Source organism: Scyliorhinus torazame, chromosome 1 (assembly GCF_047496885.1).
Source record: "Scyliorhinus torazame isolate Kashiwa2021f chromosome 1, sScyTor2.1, whole genome shotgun sequence".
NCBI classification, from domain to species: Eukaryota; Metazoa; Chordata; class Chondrichthyes; order Carcharhiniformes; family Scyliorhinidae; genus Scyliorhinus; species Scyliorhinus torazame.
In genome coordinates, this window is record NC_092707.1 from 109,593,494 (window position 1) to 109,618,252 (window position 24,759).

The 24,759-nt window shown below is 45.7% G+C and overlaps 1 protein-coding gene across 8 annotated transcripts in view; it reads right to left on the reverse strand.

The window, feature by feature from the left end:
- Positions 1-24,759, reverse strand: part of specc1la (sperm antigen with calponin homology and coiled-coil domains 1-like a) — a 520,876-nt gene that overhangs the window by 120,001 nt on the left and 376,116 nt on the right. For all 8 annotated transcript variants that reach the window (XM_072499675.1, XM_072499732.1, XM_072499723.1 and 5 more), the window contains exon 13: positions 9,527-9,629. In XM_072499675.1, coding sequence (XP_072355776.1) covers positions 9,527-9,629 — 103 coding nt within the window. The remainder of the gene's footprint in view (positions 1-9,526; positions 9,630-24,759) is intronic.

The window sequence follows — 24,759 nt, forward strand, 5'->3', positions numbered from 1 at the left end:
ATCTGCAAATTTGGCTATAGAACGCTCTATTTCTGTATCAAAGTTGTTAATATAGATTGTAAATAGCTGGGGCCCAAGGACCAAACCATGTGGCACCCCACTAGTTACATCTTGCCATTCAGAAAAAGATCCATTTATTCCGACTCTCTGTCTTCTGTCTATCAGCGAATCTTCTATCCAAGCCAATAAATTACCCCTAACCCCATGTGATCAAACTTTGTGTATTAACCTTCTGTGGGGCACCTTATCAAACGCCTTCCGGAAGTCCAGATATACTCCATCGACAGGATCCCCATTATCCACTTGGTTTGTTACATCCTTATGTCCTAATTATTAGTAGCATACTATTATTCCCACTCCAGATTCTATAATACAATAGGAAACAAAATAAGCACACAGCTCATGTAAAAACTCATATCGCTCCACTACTTCGAGTTTTATGCTGATCACCATCTTTGCCATCATCTTTCGGTCCTCCATACATTCTGCGCACTTCTTGCCTCTTATCTTCATCAGGGCATCCTTCAATTTTCTACCCTCAACAATGTCACTATATACTCACGACACTCATTTTCAAACACAGACAATCAGTTTGTTGATCCTCCATATTGACTCCATCCTATCCACATCAATCATACCTCGCCATGAGGCATCAGACTTTAATTCTGGATTTCCTCCTATTGTTTGCTTTTCCATTTCCTGTTTGCTACCAGGCTTTTATTACCGTGATAGCTACAAAGCAACAAGACCAAGTTTTCCCTGCATCCATTCACGCTTGCATTTTGACTTCTGCTCTGTACTTAAACGCACCATTGCTATTTCTATTTTTTTCTTTTTTTTAATTTACTTTCTCTTCACTCCTGCTGGGTCTCTCTCTTCTAACTTCAATCCTCCTTTCACTTCTCCCCTCTCAGGTACTCTGCCCTCCCAATTTCTTGTTCATAATCTTCAGTGCTCTTAATGCTCTCTCACTGTGATCAGAGACTTGACTCTCTCTGATACAAGCCAGCAGCTTTCCTCTCTGCTTTCTTTGCTATCCTTGTGGGAGCTGAACACAGCACTCAGCACACACAGCAACCTCAATGTTCCCATTTGACTCTCTCACTGAACGTCCTCCCACGCATCTTGTCCACGGGGTCAATTTCACCAATCTTTTCCTGTCCATTTTTCTCCTCCCAATGAATCTGCCAGTAGATCAGCTCTCACCACTCCAAATGCATTTCCTCCAGGATATCTATTCACTTATAAAGCCTTTGCCATTAATGAGCTTATCGTGGGTGGCTGCATCAATGTCATGACTTTGATGGAAACTGGCTGATGGTGGTAACATCTTCCCTCTAAATTTTTTTAAAAGTATATATTTTATTAAAATTTTTCAAACAAAATGTTTTCTATTTTTACAACTCAACAAGGGATTATACATTAACTGGTAAATAACATTATTTAAATAATATAGCGAGCTAATAAAGAAAACAAAAGAAGAAAAAAAAAAGCAAATAGCATAAACACAAAATAGTGCTCCCCCCCCCCCTCCCCCCTGGGTTGCTGCTGCTGTCATTTCTATCTTTTCATTATCGTTCCGCGAGATAGTCAAGGAACGGTTGCCACCGCCTGGAGAACCCCTGAGCCGATCCTCTCAACACAAATTTTATTTGTTCCAATCTTATGAACCCTGCCATGTCGTTTATCCAGGCCTCCACGCCTGGGGGTTTCGCTTCCTTCCACATGAGTAGAATCCTACGCCGGGCTACTAGGGACGCAAAGGCCAAAATATCGGCCTCTTTCGCCTCCTGCACTCCCGGCTCTTCCGCAACCCCAAATATAGCTAACCCCCAGCCTGGCTTGACCCGGACCTTCACCACCTTTGAAATTACCCTTGCCACGCCCCCCCCAGAACTCATGCAGTGCCGGACACGACCAGAACATGTGTGTGTGGTTCGCCGAGCTTCCCGAGCACCTCCCACACCTGTCCTCCACCCCGAAAAACCTGCTCAGTCTTGCTCCCGTCATATGTGCTCTATGTAGAACCTTAAATTGAATCAGGCTAAGCCTGGCACACGAGGATGAGGAATTTACCCTACTTAGGGCATCAGCCCATAGCCCCTCCTCAATCTCTTCCCCCAGCTCATCTTCCCATTTTCCCTTCAGCTCCTCTGTCATCACCTCCCCCTCGTCCCTCATCTCCCGGTATATTTCGGACACTTTGCCCTCTCCGACCCATACCCCAGAAATCACTCTATCTTGGATCCCCTGCGTCGGGAGCTGCGGAAATTCCCTCACCTGTTGCCTCGCAAATGCCCTCACTTGCATATACCGGAAGGCGTTCCCCAGGGGCAACCTATATTTTTCTTCTAGCGCTCCCAGACTTGCAAACGTCACGTCTATAAGCAGGTCCCTCAGCTTCCTAATTCCTGCTCATTGCCAACACTGGAACCCCCCATCCATCCTCCCTGGGACAAACCTGTGGTTATTCCTTATCGGGGACCACACCGAGGCACCCGTCACTCCCCTGTGTCGCCTCCACTGCCCCCAGATCCTCAAGGTTGCCACCACCACTGGGTTTGTGGTGTACCTTTTTGGGGAGAACGGCAGCAGCGCCGTCACCAGCGCTTTTAGGCTCGTTCCCTTACAGGACGCCATCTCCAGCTTCTTCCACGCTGCTGCCTCTTCCTCCCTCATCCACTTACAGACCATCGACACATTGGCGGCCCAGTAGTAGTCGCTCAAACTCGGCAGCGCCAGTCCCCCTCTGTCCCTACTGCGCTGCAGGAACTCCCTCTTTACTCTCGGGGTCTTTCCTGCCCACACAATGCTCGTAATGCTCCTGTCTATTTTTTTAAAAAAGGCCTTTGTGATCAGAATGGGGAGGCACTGAAGCACGAAAAGAAACCTCGGAAGGACCACCATTTTAACTGCCTGCACTCTGCCCGCCAGCGATAGCGGCACCATGTCCCACCTCTTAAAGTCCTCCTCCATCTGCTCCACCAGTCGCGTCAGGTTAAGTCTATGCAGGGTTCCCCAGTTCCTGGCCACCTGGATCCCCAGGTATCGGAGGTTCCTCTCCATTCTCCTCAGCGGCAGAGCATCTATCCCCTTACCTGTTCCCCGAGGTGCATTACAAAAAGCTCGCTCTTCCCCATATTTAGTTTGTATCCCGAGAACTCTCCAAACTCCCCAAGTATCTGCATTACTTCTGGCATCCCCTCTACCGGGTCCGCAACGTATAGCAGTAGATCATCTTCGTAGAGCGACACTCGGTGCTCCTCTCCCCCTCTAAGCACCCCCCTCCACTTCTTAGAATCCCTCAGCGCTATGGCCAGTGGTTCAATTGCCAACGCGAACAGTAACGGGGACAGGGGACACCCTTGTCTTGTACCCCTATGTAGCCGAAAATACCCCGATCTTTGCCGGTTTGTGACTACGCTTGCCATCGGGGCCCCATATAAGAGTCTGACCCATCTAATAAACCCCTCACCGAACCCAAACCTCTTCAGCACCTCCCACAGATAGTCCCACTCTACCCTATCGAATGCCTTCTCTGCATCCATCGCCGCCACTATCTCTGCCTCCCCCTCCGGTGGGGGCGTCATCATCACCCCCAGCAACCTTCGTACATTAACATTCAGTTGTCTCCCCTTTACAAACCCTGTCTGGTCGTCATGCACCACCCCTGGGACGCAATCCTCTATCCTTGTCGCCATCACTTTTGCCAGCAGTTTGGCATCTACATTTAGGAGTGAGAGAGGCCTGTATGAGCCGCATTGCAGCGGGTCTTTATCTCGTTTCAGGATTAGCGATATTGTCACCTCCGACATTGTCGGGGGTAGCATCCCCCTTCCCTTAGTCTCATTAAAGGTTCTCGCCAAGAGCGGGGCCAACAGATCCACATACTTCCTGTAGAATTCCACCGGAAACCCGTCTGGTCCCGGGGCCTTCCCTGCCTGCATGTTCCCCAGTCCTTTAATCACCTCATCCACCTCGATTGGCGCCCCCAGACCTGCCACCTCCTGCCCCTTCACCTTCGGGAACCTTAGCTGGTCCAGAAAGTGTAACATTCCTTCTTTTCCCCCCGGGGGTTGGGACTTATATAGCCTCTCATAAAAGGTCTTGAACACCTCGTTCACTTTCCCTGCTCTCTGCTCCATATTTCCCGTTTCGTCTCTAACTCCCCCGATCTCTCTCGCCGCTATCCTCTTCCGAAGTTGGTGGGCCAACTGCCGGCTCGCCTTTTCCCCATACTCATATTGCATCCCCTGTGCCTTCCTCCACTGTGCCTCTGCCTTTCCCGTGGTCAGCAGGTCAAACTCCGTCTGTAGTCTTCGTCTTTCTCTGTATAGCCCTTCGCATATTTTTTATCCACCCTCAAAATTTCCCCCACTAATCTCTCTCTTTCTTTGCCCTCTTGTTTCCCCTTGTGTGCTCTGATGAAGATCAGCTCTCCTCTAACCACCGCCTTCAGCGCTTCCCATACTACCCCCCACCTGAACCTCCCATCGTCGTTGACCTCCAGGTATCGCTCAATACACCCCCTCACCCTTCCGCAGACCCCCTCGTCTGCCAGTAGTCCCATATCTAGTCGCCAGAGTGGGCGCTGCTCCCTTTCCTCTCCTAGTTCCAAATCCACCCAATGCGGGGCGTGGTCTGAAACGGCTATGGCCGAGTACTCCGTCCTGCCACTTTCGGGATCAGTGCCCCTTCCCAAAACGAAAAAGTCTATGCGGGAGTATACCTTATGGACGTGGGAGAAGAAAGAGAACTCTTTAGCCATCGGCCTGGCGAATCTCCACGGATCCACTTCCCCCCATTTGTTCCATAAATCCCTTAAGCACCTTGGCCGCTGCCGGCCTTCTCCCGGTCCTGGATCTGGACCGGTCTAGCCCTGGATCCAGCACTGTGCTAAAATCCTCCCCCAGTACCAAGCTTCCCACCTCCAGGTCCAGGATACGTCCCAGCATTCGCTTCATGAATCCCGCGTCATCCCAGTTCGGGGCATATACATTCACCAGCACAACCGCCTCTCCCTGCAGTCTGCCACTCGCCATCACATATCTGTCCCCACTGTCCACCACTATATTCTTAGCCTCAAATGATACACGTTTCCCCACCAATATTGCCACCCCTCTGTTTTTCGCGTCCAACCCTGAGTGGAATACCTGTCCCACCCATCCTTTTCTTAATCTAACCTGATCCGCCACCTTCAGGGGAGTCTCCTGGAGCATGACTACGACCACCTTCAGTCTCTTTAAGTGCGCAAACACCCGTGCCCTCTTAATCGGCCCATTTAAGCCTCTCACATTCCACGTGATCAGCCGGATTGGGGGGCCATTCCCTACCCCCCCCCCCCCCCCCCCCCGTCGACTAGTCATCCCCTTTTTTAGGCCGTCTCCCCATCCAGGTCCCGCGCACCCGTCTGTCCCCCAGGCAGCGCCTTCCCGCCCCGATCACCTCATCTCTTACCAGCTCCCCCTTGCACTCAGCAGCAGCAACCCAGTTAATCCCCCCCCCCCCCGCTAGATCCCCCTCTAGCTTGGTTACTCCCCCCATATTGCTTCCGGAAGTCAGCTAACTCTGGCTGCCCTTGGCTTATCTTCCCTCTAAATTAAGCCTCTCCACGTGACGATATCTTTTACCACTCGGTCATCACCAACTCGACCATATTCCCTAAGTAAGGGAATTGGGGATTGACCAGGAAATTAGCTTCCAACTCCATATCCACATCATTAGATTACTAAGACTGCTTACTTCCACTTTAATAATATGACTCAGCTAATCTGTTGTTGAAAGCCTCATTCATGCCTTTGTTACCTCTGAACTTGATGCTTGCAACCTACTCCTGCCTGGTCTCCCACATTTTAACCTCCCTAAACTCAAAGTCATCCACAATTTTGCTCGCCAAACTATATTAGCTCCCATTCAAGCAATGCCTTAATTTTAAAATTTGCATCCTTGTTTTCAAATTCCTCCGTGGCCTTGCCTCTCTATAGTACTGTAACATCCTCTAGCCCACACCCTCAGATACCTGCATTCATCTACTTCTAACTGCTCCAGCCCCCCAATTTTAATCACTGCATCATTAGAACAAGCTTTTGGCAATCTGCCCTACTATTGCCTAATGTGGTAGTGTGTCAAAGTTTGCTTCATAATGCTCCAGTGAAGCACTTTGGGATGTTTTATGTTAAAAGCATTATGTAAATACAAGTTTTTGTATAAGTTGCTCTCTGTGATTCTCTCTCTTATATCATAACTATAATGATGCGCAATGACCTGAGGCATTCTTTTGTGGGTTTTTTTTTTTGGGGGGTGGGTGGGGGAGTTCAGAGCGGGCAATGCAAGTCTGGGTAAAATATTCCTGCTTTGAGAATAAGTGATTCATTCTGTGCGCTTGTCTCTTGAACAGGTCTAAACGAATAGTGGAAACTGTCTGTGACCAGCTCCAAGGCCAAGCTGCCTCTGTGCCAGTGACAGCACCAATGTGAACACTGGCATGTTCCTTTGCAACTCCCTCAAGGTATAAACACAGAAGCCAAGTCCACCAGGCAATTCCAATGGATTTAATTCTTGAAAATTCCTTGCGTTAATTACAAAAATATTGGAAAACCGATCCAAAAATAAAGTTACAGGAAAGTACAGACCAGAGGTCAATTCATTATGGGTGATTGGGGTGGCATAGAAAGTGCAGGAAAGTTGTAAAGGTAATATTGTTGTAATGTCTGATCCCCACAAGATGAAATCTCCCAGACATGGTGCTGGAACCTAAGATGGGTTGATTTTTGATGGATAAAGGGTATTGAAGGATATGGGTCAAAGAAGCAAATATTGAGTTAAGGTCAGCCACAATCTTATTGAATGGTGGAAAAATCTCAAGGGGCTAAATGTGTGTCTAAGGTGCTTCTCAGAGAGATGGCTTTCTTTTCTGTGATTTAACAGTAGGTTTGGGGGAGGGGGAATTACCATTTTCTACCCAAGGTTTTTGACAACACTGTCCATTGTAGCCCGAGTCACATATAACAGAAAGTCCTACTGCATAGTCAAGTCAGTCCTGCGTTTGGTGGTCTCAAACTGGGTTTCAGCTGCTGTTTTAATAATGGTTTAATTAATGTGAGTAACAGAGAATGGGTGAGCACATCTGAGTAATAAACCAGGGCTCCCAATCCTCATCACATCACCTCCAGTCTGGCCAAGGTGCCAGGTCCTGTTGCTGCCCATTGAATTGTCTCCGAGTGAGAATCAGAATTTTCAGGGAGAGAGCTGGCAAGAAAAAGGGAATTTCATTTCTTCTTAATTTAAACATTAAACATTTATTTCTCTCAGAGATTGCACTTAAGAGTTTATGTAAACCATATCAGAGCAAACTACTCAGAAAATGCATTTTTTATGAACATGCATTGTAAGAAATGTTGCAGTCATCAGTTTTTATTCCAACTTAATCACAAGACAATTTGGATGAGGAAGACTACTTGACCATCTTAGATTCCTAAAGGTATCCAAAAGTAAATGAAAAAAGCAAAACACTGCAGATGCTGGAAACTTGAAAGAAGGAATCAAAAATTCTGGAATTGCCCTGGTATGCATTTCCAGAGTGAATTACTCCAGATTTATACTCCCACTAATCATTCTGGGATCCCATTTCATTTCTAATAGCTCTTGTTGAAACATTGGAACAGAGTACGTGATTAATTCCAACAAGCTGCTTGTGTTTAATTAGAACACGGCTCACCTTAAAACCAATTCCCGATCTTAGTTCTATGCCCCTGATACCCTTTCTTACTCAAAATCTGCCAATTTCAGCCTGAAAGCGCCAACTGCTCCTCAGCATGCATGATCTTTCAGGAAATCAATCACATTTTAAGACGGTGGTTCCTGACTTCACTCCTGAACGGTTTAGTTCTAATTTAAGATTAAGCTCTCTTACTTAAAATTCTCATCCTCATTTCCAAATCCCTCCAGGGCCTCACCCCTCCCCATCTCCCTGTAAACTCCTTTAACCCCACAACCCTCTGAGATAATAATAATCTTTATTCGTGTCACAAATTGGCTTCCATTAACACTGCAATGAAGTTATTGTAAAAAGCCCCTCGGCGCCTGCTCAGGTACACTGAGGGAGAATTCAGAATGCCTACTTCAGCTCACAAGCATGTCTTTTGGGACTTGGGACAGGAAACGGGAGCACGTGGAGGTAACCCATACAGACATGGGGAGAACATGCACACTCCGCACAGACAGTGACCCAAGCCGGGAATCGAACCTAGGTCCTTGGCGCTGTGAAGCAACAGTGCTAACCACTGTGCTACCATGCCGCCTGATACCGGTGTTCCTCTCATTCTGGCCCCTTGTGCATCCCCAATCATAATTGCTCCACCACTGGTGGTCATGCCTTCACTTGGAATTCCTTTCTACTTCACTACCTTCTTCAAGATACTTCTCAAAACCAGTGCCGAGGTCCCAGGTTCGATCCCGGCCCTGGGACACTGTCCGTGTGGAATTTGCACATTCTCCCCATGTTTGCGTGGGTTTCACCCCCACAACCCAAAGATGTGCAGGGTAGGTGAGTTGGCCACGCTAAATTGCGCCTTAATTGGAAAAAATTAATTGGGTACTCTAAATTTAAAAAATGGGGGGGAAAAGAGATACTTTTTAAAACCTACCTCCTGGAGCAAGCTTTTGGTCACCTGACCTAAAATGTGGCTCAATGTACTTTGTTTTATAATGCTTTTGGGAAGTACCTGGGACATTTTATTATGTTAAAATGCGATTTGCGTAGAACAGCTTTATTTCTTTGCTCTTCCTCAGTTGCAAGTCTCTATTTAGTCAAACATGTTCATGTTTATCTTGGATCTAAAGTGGATGACCTCACACATTTCACTATTAAACCTCATCTACCAGTTTTGTCCACTCACAATCTGTCCATGCCCCTTTGACATTTCCCACCACCATCAACCTTTGAAGAAAAGCTCACAATTTATGTAATGCACAAGATTGACCATTTCCATTCACTGATCTGATTATCAGTCGATATGATTACCTCTCAGAAATCTCCTTTCAACACTGAAAAGCACAAGTTCCAGCTGTACCATTAAAATATCTTCGCCCTCGCCTACATTTGGCAGCTATTCCTCTGCCTGTTTATTTAGATCTATTTTGCCACTTGAATCACTCTTTTGAAAAAAATAATGAATTTGTATTCATACAGCAACTTCCAGGATGTCCCAAAGCTGTCATCAGAAAACTTATTTGTGAGTTTCAAGAGAATAGAACAAAGATTTAGGATAGACTGCCACAGGGAAAGTGATTGCATGGGCCATGAGCAATCAGCCACTGACATGAAACCAAACCAGGTATACAGTGCTATTCTTCAGATCAAATTCCTTTTTGAGAGATTCAAAATCATAAGTAACTTACTTCAATCAGTCAGATATTTTTCAGAATCCTTTTCTTTTTTTCCCACTTTTCTTGAACCATACATTTCAAAACACTCCCTTTCATGTGCCGAATAAGGAAAATTAGATACAGCATGTTGCTCACTTACTTGATAACCTTCCGTCTTCTTCTGACACCATTTCAGGAGCGCGTTCCTCTTGGAGCCACCATACTCGCGAGCCAGTGCTGACAATGGATCTTTCCTCTCTTCCCTGTTTAAAATAAATGGAAATTCAAAGTTGGCCATAGGAGAGTTCTAACATTGACTTGCTCTGTCGCTCATACAGAAGAGTATAACTTTGTTTACTTGAACTGAGAAAACCCTAAGCAGTAAGAATTCTTCAACCCTAAGTTGAATGTGGGTTCTAACCTTTGTAACACTGGATGAATTAGCTGCGCAGATAGATGTAAAGGGGTATGCTATAGTTGGGATTACGGATGTATGCTTCCAAGATGACCAAGGATGGGAATTAAAGATTGAGGGTTATTCAGCGTTTAGGAAAGAGACAGGAAAGAAAAGATGGTGGAGTTGTATTGTTGATTAAAAAAAGATATTGATACAATATTGAGAGAAGATATTAGCACAGACGATGTGGAATTTGTATGGGTCGTTTAAGAAATACAAGGGGCAAAAACCATTCATGGGGGTGGTATATGGTCCACCAAACTGCAGTAGCAATGTTGGGAATAGCATTAGACAGGAAATCAGAGAGGCACGTGATAAAGGAACATCTGTGTTGGGTGACTTTAATCTGCATACAGATTGGGTGAGTCAAATTAATCACAGTACAACAGAGGAGGAATTTCTGGAGTATATACGGCATGGTTTTGTGGACCAAGACGTTGAGGAACCAACAAGGGAACAGGCTGCCCTGGACTGGATATTGTGCAATTAGAAAGGATTAGTTGGCAATCTAATTGTGAGAAACCTCGAGGATGAGTGATCATAATTTCATTGAATTCTTTATCGAGGTGGACAGTGAGGTAGTTGATTCTGAGACCAGGGTCCTGAATTTCAATAAAGGTAACTATGATGGTATGAGGCATGAGTTGACTACGATGGACTGGGAAACATTTCTGAAAGAAAGGATAATGGTCAAGCAATGGCAGGCATTCAAGGAACGAATAGATGAATTCCAAAAGTTGTTCATTCCTATTTGGCAGAAGAGTGGAAAGGGAACTGTGGCTTACAAGGGAAATTAGAAATAGTATTAGATTCAAAGAAGAAACATACAAATTGACAAGAAAAGGCAATAGATCTGAGGATTGGGAGCAGTTTAAAATTCAGCAAAGGCAGACCAAGGGATTGATTAAGAAGGGGAAAATAGAGTATGAAAGTAAGCTAGCGGGAAACATAAAAACGGACTGTATAAGTTTATGTAGGTACATAGAGAAAAATATTGACATAAACAAATGTAGGCCCCTTACAGTCAGAAACGGGGGAATTCATAACAGGAAACAAAGAAATGGCTGAGATACTAAATTTGTTCTTTGCTTCTGTCTTCACAAAGGAAGACATGAATAATGTACCGGAAGTTCTGAGAAACACAAGTTCTAGTGATGAGCTGAAGGAAATTACTATTCGTAGAGTATTGGTTTTAGGGAAATTGATGGGATTAAAGGCTGATAAATCTCCAGGACCTGATTACTCAAGGAAGTGGCCCTAAAAATAGTTGATCCATTGGTGGTCATTTTCCAAAATTCTTTGAACTCTGGAATTGTTCTTACCGATTGGAGGTAGCGAAGAAGCCGCTAATCAGAAAGGGAGGTAGAGAGAAAACAGGGAACTATAGACCAGTGAGCCTAACGTCGGAAGTAGAGAAGTTACTAGAGTCCATTATCAAGGATTCCATAGCACAGCAATTTGGAAAGCAGCAGTATAATAAGACAAAGTCAGTTTGAATTTACAAAAGGGAAATCATGCTTGACAAATCTACTGGAATTCTTTGAGGACGTAACTAGTAGAGTTGACGAGGAAGAACCAGTGTATGTGGTTTATTTAGACTTTCCAAACCTTCAACGGAGGTCTCACATAAGAGATTAGATTTAGATTTGTCATGTGTACCGAAATACAGTGAAAAGTATTTTCTGTGTTCAGTCCAGGTAGATCGTTCCATATATGAAAAACATAGGACACACGACAAATACACAATGTAAATACATAGACATAAGCATTGAATAAAGCATACGGAGTGTAGTGCTACTCTGTAGAGAAGATGCGTGGAGAGATCAGTTCAGTTCATAAGAGGGTCGTTCAGGAGTCTGTTAATAGCAAGGCAGAAGCTGTTTTTGAATCTGCTATTGACTGCTCTCAGCCTTTTGTATCTCCTGCCTGTTAAAGTGCATGGAATTGTGGGTAGTGTCTGGAGATGGATAGAAAGCTGGTTAGCAGACAGGAAGCAAAGAGATGGAATAAATGGGCCTTTTTCCCCAAATGGCAGGTCGCTAGTGGGGTACCTCAGGGATCAGTGCAAAGACCCCAGCGGTTAACATTATATATTCATGATTTAGCCGAGGGAACTAAGTATATTATCTTCAAAGTTGCAGATTATACAAAGCTGGGTGGAAGGGTGAGTTGGGAGGAGGATGCAGAGATATTTCAGCGAGATTTGGACATGCTGAGTGGGCATATGCATGGCAGATGCAGTATAATGTGGATAATGTGAGGTTATCCACTTCAGTAGCAAAAATAGGGAGGCAAATTATTACTTGAAATGGTGTAAATTGAGAGAGGTGGATACTCAGAAAGACCTTGGTATCCTTGTGCATCAGTCGCTAAAAGTGAGCATGCAGGGACAGCAGGCAGTAAAAAGAGCAAATGGTATGTTGCCCTTCATAGTGAGAGGATTTGAGTATAGGAATAGGGATGTTTTGCTGCAATCGTGCAGAGCATTGATGAGACCACATCTGGAGTATTGTGTGCAGTTTTGGTGTCCTTATCTAAGGAAGGATTTAATTGCTATAGAGGGAGTGTAGCTAAGGTTTACCAGGCTGATTCATGCATTGGCAGGACTGTCATATGAGGAGAGATTAAGTCAATTAGGATTATATTCAGCGGAGTTTAAAAGAGTGAAAGTTTCTCTCAGAGAAATTTATAAAATTCTAACAGGATTAGACAGGGTAGATTCAGAAAGAATGTTCTGGATGGTGGGGACTCAGTTTGAGAATAAGGGGTAAACTTTTTGGGACTGAGGTGAGGAGAAATTTCTTTACCCAGAGAGTGGTGAATTTGTGGCATTCACTACCACACAAAGTAGCTGAGGCCAAAACATTGTGATTTTAAGAAGGATTTAGATTTTGTTCTTGGGGTTAAAAGGATCAATGGCTTCGGGGGGAGGGAGGCGGGATTAGGGTATTGAATTTGATGATCAGCAATGATCATAATGAATGGCGGAGCAGGCTCGAAGGGCTTATTCCTGCTTCTATTTTCTATGTATGCATGTCATGAGGAATGGCAGCAATTTCCTGTGATGGATTCGGTGTCAGATTAATGACACAAATGCAGATTTAGTGTATTGTGGTACTAATACTGTTTAAAAAAAAGGCAAAACTAAAGAAATTTTAGAAATAACTTTCCCCTCTACTTTGGACCATCAATCTCTATTGAAATTATTTCCCATTAACTTTTCTTAATTAATAAAATAGAACACTCCGTCTTGGAAAATCATTCCATCTGGGGAAACCAGATGGTTGGCATTGAACAGACAGCTATAAATTTGTCTGATGGGCATTGGGACTATTTCCATTTGGACTGAGTATACTTTCAGTACTTCAGAATTACACTAAACATTCAGGCTACAAAAAAAAGCGTTTTGAGGCAATGTGCACATGATTCTGACAGTCGAACACTTAAAAGACTGGGAACTATAGTGGTAACCCAATGAAGGATGCAGAAAATATACATCAGGTCTCAGTGAAGAAACACAATGGCAAAAATATCAAAGCACAGCAGAAATATGATTGCATCCTGTTCTGTTCAAAGGGCTGGGTATAAATTTGAGTCCGTTCAAACTGCTGAACTGCAGGAAATTTGCAGGAGCTGCACTTCTTTATGGATGCGAAACTTTGGGAATAAGCAGCAAAGTTTTCATTTCTGTCCATCCTCCAACGGACCCCACAATATCATCTACTGACCCCACCCGCACGGTTCTCTGAGTTTCCAAAAATCTGTTATAATCTGGACCATGCCGAAGACTACGGCGTCGGGGATCTGGTCTTCCCAGAATCCCTAGGGGCGGAACTACCTAGGGTTTCCGCTATAAAACCGGCTGGCCTAGAAGCAACCGGTACTTTCTTGGGAGACTGCTGTACTAGAAATAAACCTCCTGTTTAACCTTGCAACTCAGTGTGGGCTCCTTCCTTTTGGCGGAATGTCTATCTGTCTTGAATATACTCAACGACCTAGCATCCACAGCTCTCTGGGGTGGAGAATTTCAGAGGTGAAAAAATTCTCATCTCAGTCACAAATGGGTTGATCCCTTATTCTGACATTTGTGACTTTTGGTGATGGGCAGTTTAATAAAGCCAGGGGAGTCCAACAAGCTTCTTAAAAGTCCTATACTTCAGCAACAGCATCAAAGAAACTCGACCCTCCGAAAAAAAAACACAACAAAAAAACCTCTGTACTGTAGTCCACACGTTAAAAAAAAATTCCAGGGGGCAGCATGGTGGCATATTGGTTAGCACTGCTGCCTATGGCACTGAGGACCCAGGTTCGAATCCCGGCCCCGAATCCCAGCCCTGGGTCACTGTGTGTGTGGAGTTTGCACATTCTCCCCATGCCTGCAGGGGTTTCACCCCCACAATCCAAAGATGTGCAGGGTAGGTGGATTAGCCACGCTAAATTGCCCCTTAATTAGAAAAAATGAATTGGGTACTCTAAAATTTTTTTAAAAAAATTCCAGGGACGTAGCTCAGCCGAATAAGCAGCACCCCGACAGCGCCAATCCCATCTTCTTTGGCAGTTTGATAAAGCCAGGGGAGTCCAAGAAGCTTCTTAAAAGTCTTTTATTTCAGCAACAGCATCATACAAGCACAGGGCCCGGTTATCTTTCACTGGGTCCTCATTCTTTTTAAGCTGGCTCCACAGCTGCCTGCCTTTTATGCTAGCTCTGGGTTAACTCAGTCCAATTGAGAACAGGGAACAACCATCCCCAGCTGGATGAGTCCTGTGCAGGTTATTACAGGCAGTGAAGTCCTCCACCTGTCATAATATACACCAGTGTATCATGGTGCAGACACACACTGATGGACACACAGTGGGACCAATCAACACACACAACACCAATCACCAGTTAGAGCACACGCACTATAAAGACAGGGGGCATCAGAGTTCCCGTTCATTCGAGCTGCAGCTAGCTAGGAGGACAGAGCTCACAGCCTGCAGCACAGACATTCACCATGTGCTGAGTGCATCGACTGGTTAGGACAAGGCAAAGGTCTTTAGTTAAAGCTAGTATCGTGTTAACCCACAGTCAGAGTATGTTACAACAGTTAATGATTCAATAATATAGTGTTGCACTATTTCAAGTGTTGGTGACATAAGAACATAAGAACTAGGAACAGGAGTAGGCCATCTGGTCCCTCGAGCCTGCTCCGCCATTTAATGAGATCATGGCTGATCTTTGTGGACTCAGCTCCACTCTCCGGCCCGTACACCATATCCCCGAATCCCTTTATTCTTTACAAAGGCATCTATCGTTTTCTTAAAAACGTTTAAAGAAGGAGCCTCAACTGCTTCACTGGGCAAGAATTCCAGAGATTCACAACCCTTTGGGTGAAGAAGTTCCTCCTACACTCCGTCCTAAATCTACCTCCCCTTATTTTGAGGCTATGCCCCCTAGTTCTGCTTTCCACGACCAGTGGAAACAACCTGCCCGCATCTATCCTATCTATTCCCTTCATAATTTTATATGTTTCAATAAGATCCCCCCCGCATCCTTCTCCCTCCAGCGCCAATATGTCCTTTCTCAGGTAAGGAGACCAAAACTGAACACAATACTCCAGATGCGGCCTCACCAACACCCTATACAATTGCAGCATAACCTCCCTAGTCTTGAACTCCATCCCTCTAGCAATGAAAGACAAAACTCGATTAGCCTTCTTAATCACCTGTTGCACCTGCACACCAACTTTTTGCGACTCGTGCACCAGCACACCCAGGTCCCTCTGCACAGCAGCATGTTTTAACATCTTACCGTTTAAATAATAATCCATTCTGCTGTTATTCCTCCCAAAATGGATAGCCTCACACTTGGCAACATTGAATTCCATCTGCCAGACCCTAGCCCATTCACCTAACCTATCCAAATCCTTCTGCAGACTTCCGGTATCCTCTGCATTTTTTGCTTTACCACTCATCTTAGTGTCGTCTGCAAACTTTGACGCATTGCACTTGGTCCTCAACTCCAAATCGTCTATGTAAATTGTGAACAACTGCGGGCCCAACACTGATCCTTGAGGGACCCCACTAGTTACAGGTTGCCAACCAGAGAAACACCCATTTATCCCCACTCTCTGCTTTCTGTTAGTTAACCAATCCTCTACCCATGCTACCACTTTACCCTCAATGCCATGCATCTTTAGTTTATGCAGCAACCTTTTGTGTGGCACCTTGTCAAAAGCTTTCTGGAAATCCAGATATACCACATCCATTGGCTCCCCGTTATCTACTGCACTGGTAACGTCCTCAAAAAATTCTACCAAATTAGTCAGACACGACCTACCCTTTGTGAACCCATGCTGCGTCTGCCCAATGGGACAATTTCCCTCCAGGTGCCCCGCTATTTCCTCCTTAATGATAGATTCCAGCATTATCCCTACAACCGAAGATAAGCTTACCGGCCTATAATTACCTGCTTTCTGCCGACCTCCTTTTTTAAACAGTGGTGTCACGTTTGCTACTTTCCAATCCTCTGGGACCACCCCAGAGTCTAGTGAATTTTGATAAATTATCACTAGTGCGTTTACAATTTCCCTAGCCATCTCTTTTAACACTCTGGGATGCATCCCATCAGGGCCAGGAGACTTGTCTACCTTTAGCCCCATTAGCTTGCTCAATACTGCTTCCTTAGTGATTACAATCATCTCAAGGTCCTCTCCTATCATATCTTTATTTCCATCAGTCACTGGCATGTTATTTCTGTCCTCCACTGTGAAGACTGACCCAAAAAACCTGTTCAGCTCCTCAACCATTTCCCCGTCTCCTATTATTAAATCTCCCTTCTCATCTTCCAAAGGACCAATATTTACCTTAGCCACTCTTTTTTGTCTCATATATTTGTAGAAGCTTTTACTATCTGCTTTTATGTTCTGAGCCAGTTTACTTTCATAGTCTACCTTACTCTTCTTTATGGCTTTTTTAGTAGCTTTCTGTTGTCCCCTAAAGACTTCCCAGTCCTCTAGTCTCCCACTAATTTTTGCCACTTTCTATGTTTTTTCCTTCAATCTGATACTCTCCCTCACCTCCTTAGATATCCACGGTCGATTTTTCCCCTTTCTACCATCTTTCTTTTTTGTCGGTATGAACCTTTTCTGAACACTGTGAAAGATCGCTCGGAAGGTTCTCCACTGTTCCTCAACTGCTTCACCATGAAGTCTTTGCTCCCAGTCTACCTTAGCTAGTTCTTCTCTCATCCCATTGTAATTGCCTTTGTTTAAGCACAAAACACTCGTGTTTGATTTTATCTTGTCACCCTCCAACTGTATTTTAAATTCCACCATATTGTGGTCGCTCCTTCCAAGAGGATCCCGAACTATGAGATCATTAATCAATCCTGCCTCATTACACAGGACCAGCTCTAGGACCGCTTGTTCCCTTGTAGGTTCCATTACATACTGTTCCAGGAAATTATCCCGGGCACATTCTATAAACTCCTCCTCAAGGCTGCCTTTACCAACCTGGTTAAACCAATCGATATGCAGATTAAAATCTCCCATGATAACCGCTGTACCATTTTTACATGCATACGTTATTTCTTTGCTTATTGCCTGCCCTACCATCCTGTTACTATTTGGTGGCCTATAGACTACTCCTATCAGTGACCTTTTCGCCTTACTATTCCTGATTTCCACCCAAATTGATTCAACCTTGTCCTCCATAGCACCAATATCATCCCTTACTATTGCCCGGATGCCATCCTTAAACAACAAAGCTACAACACCACCCTTACCGTCCATTCTATCCTTTTGTATAGTCTGATACCCGTGGATATTTAACTCCCAGTCGTGACCATCTTTTAACCATGTTTCAGTAATGGCCACTAAATCATAGTCATTCACAATGATTTGCGCCATCAACTCATTTACCTTATTTCATATACTACAAGCATTCAGGTAAAGTACACTTATGCTGTTTTTTATGTTTTTGTTATGAATGCTGACACCTTGATCAGTAACTTTTCGCAATTTATTTTTCCTCTTACCCTTTCTCCTAATTTTCCTTGTCTTTGAACCCATATCTCTACATAATAACCTGTCACGTAACCTGCTGCCTTGATCTCCATTAACCATTATACTGTCCATAGCTTTACACTTCCCTTCCCCCCAACTTGCTAGTGTAAAGTCCTTGTGACCAACCTATTTATCCTATTCGCTAGAACACTGGTCCCAGAATGGTTCAGGTAAAGACCGTCCCAACGGTACAGGTCCCTCCTGCCCCAATACTGATGCCAATGCCCCATGAAATGGAATCCCTCTTTCCCGCACCACTCCTTTAGCCATGTGTTAACTTCTCTAATTTTCTCAACCCTATGCCAATTGGTACGTGGCTCGGGTAGTAATCCAGGGATTATAACCCTGGAGGACCTGTTCTTTAATTTAGTCCCTAGTGTTTGATAATCCCCAAAACAGGTCCTCTTTCCTAGTCTTACCTATGTTGTTAGTCCCAACGTGGACCACAACAACTAGATCCTCCCCCTCCCTCTCCAAAATCCTTTCAAGCCGAACAGAGATGTCCCTCACCCTGGCACCGGGCAGGCAACATACCATGCGGGACTCTCAATCTGACTTACAAAGGATGCCATCAAGCCCCCTAATTATAGAATACCCTACAACTACCACTTCTCTTTTTGCTCCCCCCTCTTGAATGGCTTCCTGTACCACAGTGCAGTGGTCAGTCAACGCATCCTCCCTACAGCCCTCTTCCTCATCCACACAGGGAGCAAGTACCTCATACCTGTTGGACAAGGTCAAGGGCTGAGGCTCCTCAACTCCTAAACTCAGGATCCCCCTACCTGCCTCCCTTGCAGTCACACCACTCTGTCCCTGACCACTGTCCGAATTAACAGTACTTATTCTACCGGGTGTGACTGCCTCCTGAAACAAAGCGTCCAGGTAATGTTCCCCCTCCCTGATGTGCCGCAGTGAACAAGAACAAAGAACAAAGAAATGTACAGCACAGGAACAGGCCCTTCGGCCCTCCAAGCCCGTGCCGACCATGCTGCCCAACTAAACTACAATCTTCTACACTTCCTGGGTCCGTATCCCTCTATTCCCATCCTATTCAATTCATGTATTTGTCAAGATGCCCCTTAAATGTCACTATCGTCCCTGCTTCCACCACCTCCTCCGGTAGCGAGTTCCAGGCACCCACTACCCTCTGCGTAAAAAACTTGCCTCGTACATCTACTCTAAACCTTGACCCTCTCACCTTAAACCTATGCCCCCTAGTAATTGACCCCTCTACCCTGGGGAAAAGCCTCTGACTATCCACTCTGTCTATGCCCCTCATAATTTTGTAGACCTCCATCAGGTTTCCCCTCAACCTCCTTCGTTCCAGTGAGAACAAACCGAGTTTATTCAACCGCTCCTCATAGCTAATGCCCTCCATACCAGGCAACATTCTGGTAAATCTCTTCTGCACCCTCTCTAAAGCCTCCACATCCTTCTGGTAGTGTGGCGACCAGAATTGAACACTATACTCCAAGTGTGGCCTAACTAAGGTTCTATATAGCTGCAACATGACTTGCCAATTCTTATATTCAATGCCCCGGCCAATGAAGGCAAGCATGCCGTATGCCTTCTTGACTACCTTCTCCACCTGTGTTGCCCCTTTCAATGACCTGTGGACCTGTACTCCTAGATCTCTTTGACTTTCAATACTCTTGAGGGTTCTACCATTCACTGTATATTCCCTACCTGCATTAGACCTTCCAAAATGCATTACCTCACATTTGTCCGGATTAAACTCCATCTCTCCGCCCAAGTCTCCAAACAATCTAAATCCTGCTGTATCCTCTGACAGTCTTCATCGCTATCCGCAATTCCACCAACCTTTGTGTCGTCTGCAAACTTACTAATCAGACCAGTTACATTTTCCTCCAAATCATTTATATATACTACAAAGAGCAAAGGTCCCAGCACTGATACCTGTGGAACACCACTGGTCACAGCCCTCCAATTAGAAAAGCATCCTTCCATTGCTACTCTCTGCCTTCTATGACCTAGCCAGTTCTGTATCCACCTTGCCAGCTCACCCCTGATCCCATGTGACTTCATCTTTTGTGCTAGTCTACCATGAGGGACTTGTCAAAGGCCTTACTGAAGTCCATATAGACAACATCCACTGCCCTACCTGCATCAATCATCTTAGTGACCTCCTCGAAAAACTCTACCAAGTTAGTGAGACACGACCTCCCCTTCACAAAACCATGCTGCCTCGCACTAATACGTGATGGTGGGGGATGAATGCCACCATCTGGCCTGCGAAATCCTACCAACTGTCCTGGCTTGACACAATTCACACCTCTTTAACCTGAGGTTACCCCATCTATGGATCTGTAAAGATTTAATCACCTGCTAATGGTTGCATTCCAAGCATTGTTTGGCATCTTTGAATCTGTCTATATATGTGTTTCTGGAACATACCTCTTCATTCACCTGAGGAAGGAGCAGCGCTCCGAAAGCTAGTGACATGGAAACAAACCTGTTGGACTTTAACCTGGTAAAGACTTCGTACTATCCTTCAGTGGGCCAACCCTTTCCCTGGCTACCCTCTTGCTTTTTATATACGTGTAAAAAGCCTTGGGATTTTCCTTAACCCTATTTGCCAATGACTTTTCGTGACCCCTTGCTTAAGTTCCTTCCTACTTTCCTTATATTCCACGCAGGCTTCGTCTGTTCCCAGCCTTTTAGCCCTGACAAATGCCTCCTTCTTCTTTTTGACGAGGCCTACAATATCTCTCGTTATCCAAGGTTCCCGAAAATTGCCGTATTTTCCTTCTTCCTCACAGGAACATGCCGGTCCTGAATTCCTTTCAACTGACACTTGAAAGCCTCCCACATGTCAGCTGTTGATTTGCCCTCAAACATCCGCCCCCAATCTATGTTCTTCAGTTCCCGCCTAATATTGTTATAATTAGCCTTCTCCCAATTTAGCACATTCATCCTAGGACCACTCTTATCCTTGTCCACCAGTACTTTAAAACTTACTGAATTGTGGTCACTGTTACCGAAATGCTCCCCTACTGAAACATCTACCACCTGGCCGGGCTCATTCCCCAATACCAGGTCCAGTACCGCGCCTTCCCTAGTTGGACTGTCTACATATTGTTTTAAGAAGCCCTCCTGGATGCTCCTTACAAACTCCGCCCCATCTAAGCCCCTGGCACTAAGTGAGTCCCAGTCAATATTGGGGAAGTTGAAGTCTCCCATCACCACAACCCTGTTGTTTTTACTCTTTTCCAAAATCTGTCTACCTATCTGCTCCTCTATCTCCCGCTGGCTGTTGGGAGGCCTGTAGTAAACCCCCAACATTGTGACTGCACCCTTCTTATTCCTGATCTCTACCCATATAGCCTCACTGCCCTCTGAGGTGTCCTCCCGCAGTACAGCTGTGATATTCTCCCGAACCAGTAGCGCAACTCCGCCTCCCCTTTTACATCCCCCTCTATCCCGCCTGAAACATCTAAATCCTGGAACGTTTAGCTGCCAATCCTGCCCTTCCCTCAACCAGGTCTCTGTAATGGCAACAACATCATAGTTCCAAGTACTAATCCAAGCTCTAAGTTCATCTGCCTTACCCGTTATACTTCTTGCATTAAAACATATGTACTTCAGGCCACCAGACCCGCTGTGTTCAGCAACTTCTCCCTGTCTGCTCTGCCTCAGAGCCCCACTGTCCCTATTCCCTAGTTCTCCCTCAATGCTCTCACCTTCTGACCTATTGCTCCCGTGCCCACCCCCCTGCCATACTAGTTTAAACCCTCCCGTGTGACACTAGCAAACCTCGCGGCCAGGATATTTATGCCTCTCCGGTTTAGATGCAACCCGTCCTTATATAGGTCACACCTGCCCCGGAAGAGCTCCCAGTGGTCCAGATAACGGAAACCCTCCCTCCTCCACCAGCTGTTTAGCCACGTGTTTAGCTGCTCTATCTTCCTATTTCTAGCCTCACTGGCACAGGGTGTAATCCCAAGATTACAACCCTAGAGGTCCTGTCTTTTAACTTTCTGCCTAGCTCCCTGAACTCCTGCTGCAGGACCTCATGCCCCTTCCTGCCTATGTCGTTAGTACCAATATGTACAACGACCTCTGCTTGTTTGCCCTCCCCCTTCAGGATGCCCTCTACCCGTTCGGAGACATCCTGGACCCTGGCACCAGGGAGGCAACATACCATCCTGGAGTCTCTTTCACGTCCACAGAAGCGCCTATCTGTGCCCCTGACTATAGAGTCCCCTATTACTATTGCTCTTCTGCGCTTTGACCCTCCCTTCTAAACATCAGAGCCAGCCGTGGTGCCACTGCTCTGGCTGCTGCTGTTTTCCCCTGATAGGCTATCCCCCCCGACAGTATCCAAAGGGGTATACCTGTTCGAGAGGGGGACAACCACAGGGGATTCCTGCACTGACTGCCTGCCCTTTCTGGTGGTCACCCATTTCTCTGCCTGCACCTTGGGTGTGACCACATTTACATAACTGCGATCTATGACGCTTTCCGCCACCTGCATGTTCCTAAGTGCATCCAATTGCTGCTCCAACCGAACCATGCGGTCTGTGAGGAGCTCCAGTTGGGTGCACTTTCTGCAGATGAAGCCATCCGGGACGCTGGAAGCCTCCCGGACCTGCCACATCTCATAGTGTGTGCAGCTCGGTCTCCAGCTCATCAATTCTGAGCCAAAGTTCCTCGAGCAGCCAACACTTGCTGCAGATGTGGTCACGGACGGTCTCAATGGGATCCACCAGTTCCATCATCATACAGCAACAGCCCATCACCTCTCCAGCCATATCCAACTAGTTAATTAATTTAAATATATATATATATTTTTTTAAAAATTTTCTTTATAGAACCTCAAGGATAAACCCGAACACCAACAAAAACACAGCCCTCTCTCGCCACTCACCCAAACTCAGTCACTCACCTAAACTCAGATGCACTCTGTTCCAATCAGCACTCCGTGTCTAAAGGCACTCCTGCCACACCTTTTGAGCACTCACCTCTCCCAGCACTGTCCCGTCTCTCCTCCCGCGCTTTTTAAATCTCCCGGCTCTCTCCTCCGGCGCTGTTTTCGCTGTCCCGGCTCTCTCCTCCCGCGCTTTTTAAATCTCCCGGCTCTCTCCTCCGCCGCTTTTTTCGCTGGCCTGGCTCTCTCCTCCCGCGCTTTTAAAATCTCCCGGCTCTCTCCTCCGGCGCTGTTTTCGCTGTCCCGGCTCTCTCCTCCCGCGCTTTTTAAATCTCCCGGCTCTCTCCTCCGGCGCTGTTTTCGCTGACCTGTATGTGTTCCACGGATCCAGAGCACCCAACACAACACCACCCAGAGAACATTGTGCCCTTGCTACACTCAGTGCTTCTTTCAAGTATTGTTCAATATGGAGGATTAAATGATTCATAATTTGAGAGAGGCAATGGGTGGTAATCAGCATGAGGTTTCCTTGCCCAAATATGACCTGATGCCATGAGACTTCATGGGGTCTGAATCAACGTCTTTCAGGGCCAATCCCTCCCGAGTGCACACCAGTGTCACCAGCTCCAGTGCACTGATGTTGCTTAAGGGACAGAACATGCTCAGGAATAGTAATAAGGGTGACAGGGATCTTTGGGACAGTTTTTGGAACAAGCCACCAGGTGTTACTAAGGAGGACTTTGCAGGGTCTACTTGGCAAGATGTACTGTTGTTGTTGTTGATGCCAGATAGCCCATCTGGTTTTATTCCTTTTCAACATTTCTGTAGTAGTTTGATACAACATAGAAACATAGAAGATAGGAGCAGGAGGAGGCCATTCGGCCCTTCGAGCCTTCTCCACTATTTGTCACGATCATGGCTGATCGTCCAACTCAACAGCCTAATCCTGCTTTCTCCCCATAACCCTTGATTCCATTCACTTCAAGTGCCATATCTAGCCCCCTCTTGAATGTATTCAATGTCTTATCCTCAACTACTTCCTGTGGTAATGAATTCCACAGGCTCACCCCTCTTTGGGTGAAGAAATGTTTCCTCATCTCTGTCCGAAATGGTCAACCCCAAATCCTCAGACTGTGACCCCTGGTTCTGGACACACCCACCATCAGGAACATCCTCCCTGCATCCACCCTATCTTGTTCTGTTAGAATTATATAAGACTCTGTGAGATCCCCTCTCTTTCGTCTGAACTCCAGCGGAAACAATCCTAACCTAGTCAATCGCTCCTCATACGTCAGTCCCGCCATCCCCAGAATCAGCCTGGTAAACCTTCGCTGCACACCTTCGAGCAAGAATATGCTTTCTCAGGAGATCAAAATGGCATACAATATTCTAGGTGTGGCCTCACAAACACTCTTTATAATTCCAACAACACATCCCTGCTCCTGTAGTCAAAACCTCTCGCAATGAAAGCCAACATACCATTTGCCTTCTTTACCGCCTGCTGCACCTGAATGCTTACCTTCAGCGACTGGTGCGCAAGGATGCCCAGGTCCCGCTGCACTCCGCTCTCCCAATTTAGCCATTCAGGTGTTAATCTGCCTTCTTGTTTTTGCTTCCAAAGTGAATAACCTCACATTTATCCAAATTATACTGCATCTGCCATTGATTTTCTCACTCGCCCAACCTGTCCAAACCATGCTGAAGGATCTCTGCATCCTCGTTACAGTCCACCCTCCCACCCAACTTGGCATCATCTGCAAACTTTGAGATGTTAAATTTTATTCCCTTGTTCAAATCATTAATATATATTGTGAATAGCTGGGGTCCCAGCACCGATCCCTGTGGCACCCCACTAGTTACTGCCTGCCAATTTGAAAAGGACCCATTAATTCCTACTCTTTGTTTCCTTTCTGCCAACCAGTTTTCTATCCATCTCAATACACTTCCCCCAATCTTATGCGCTTTAACCTTGCATGATAATCTCTCATGCGGGACTATGTAAC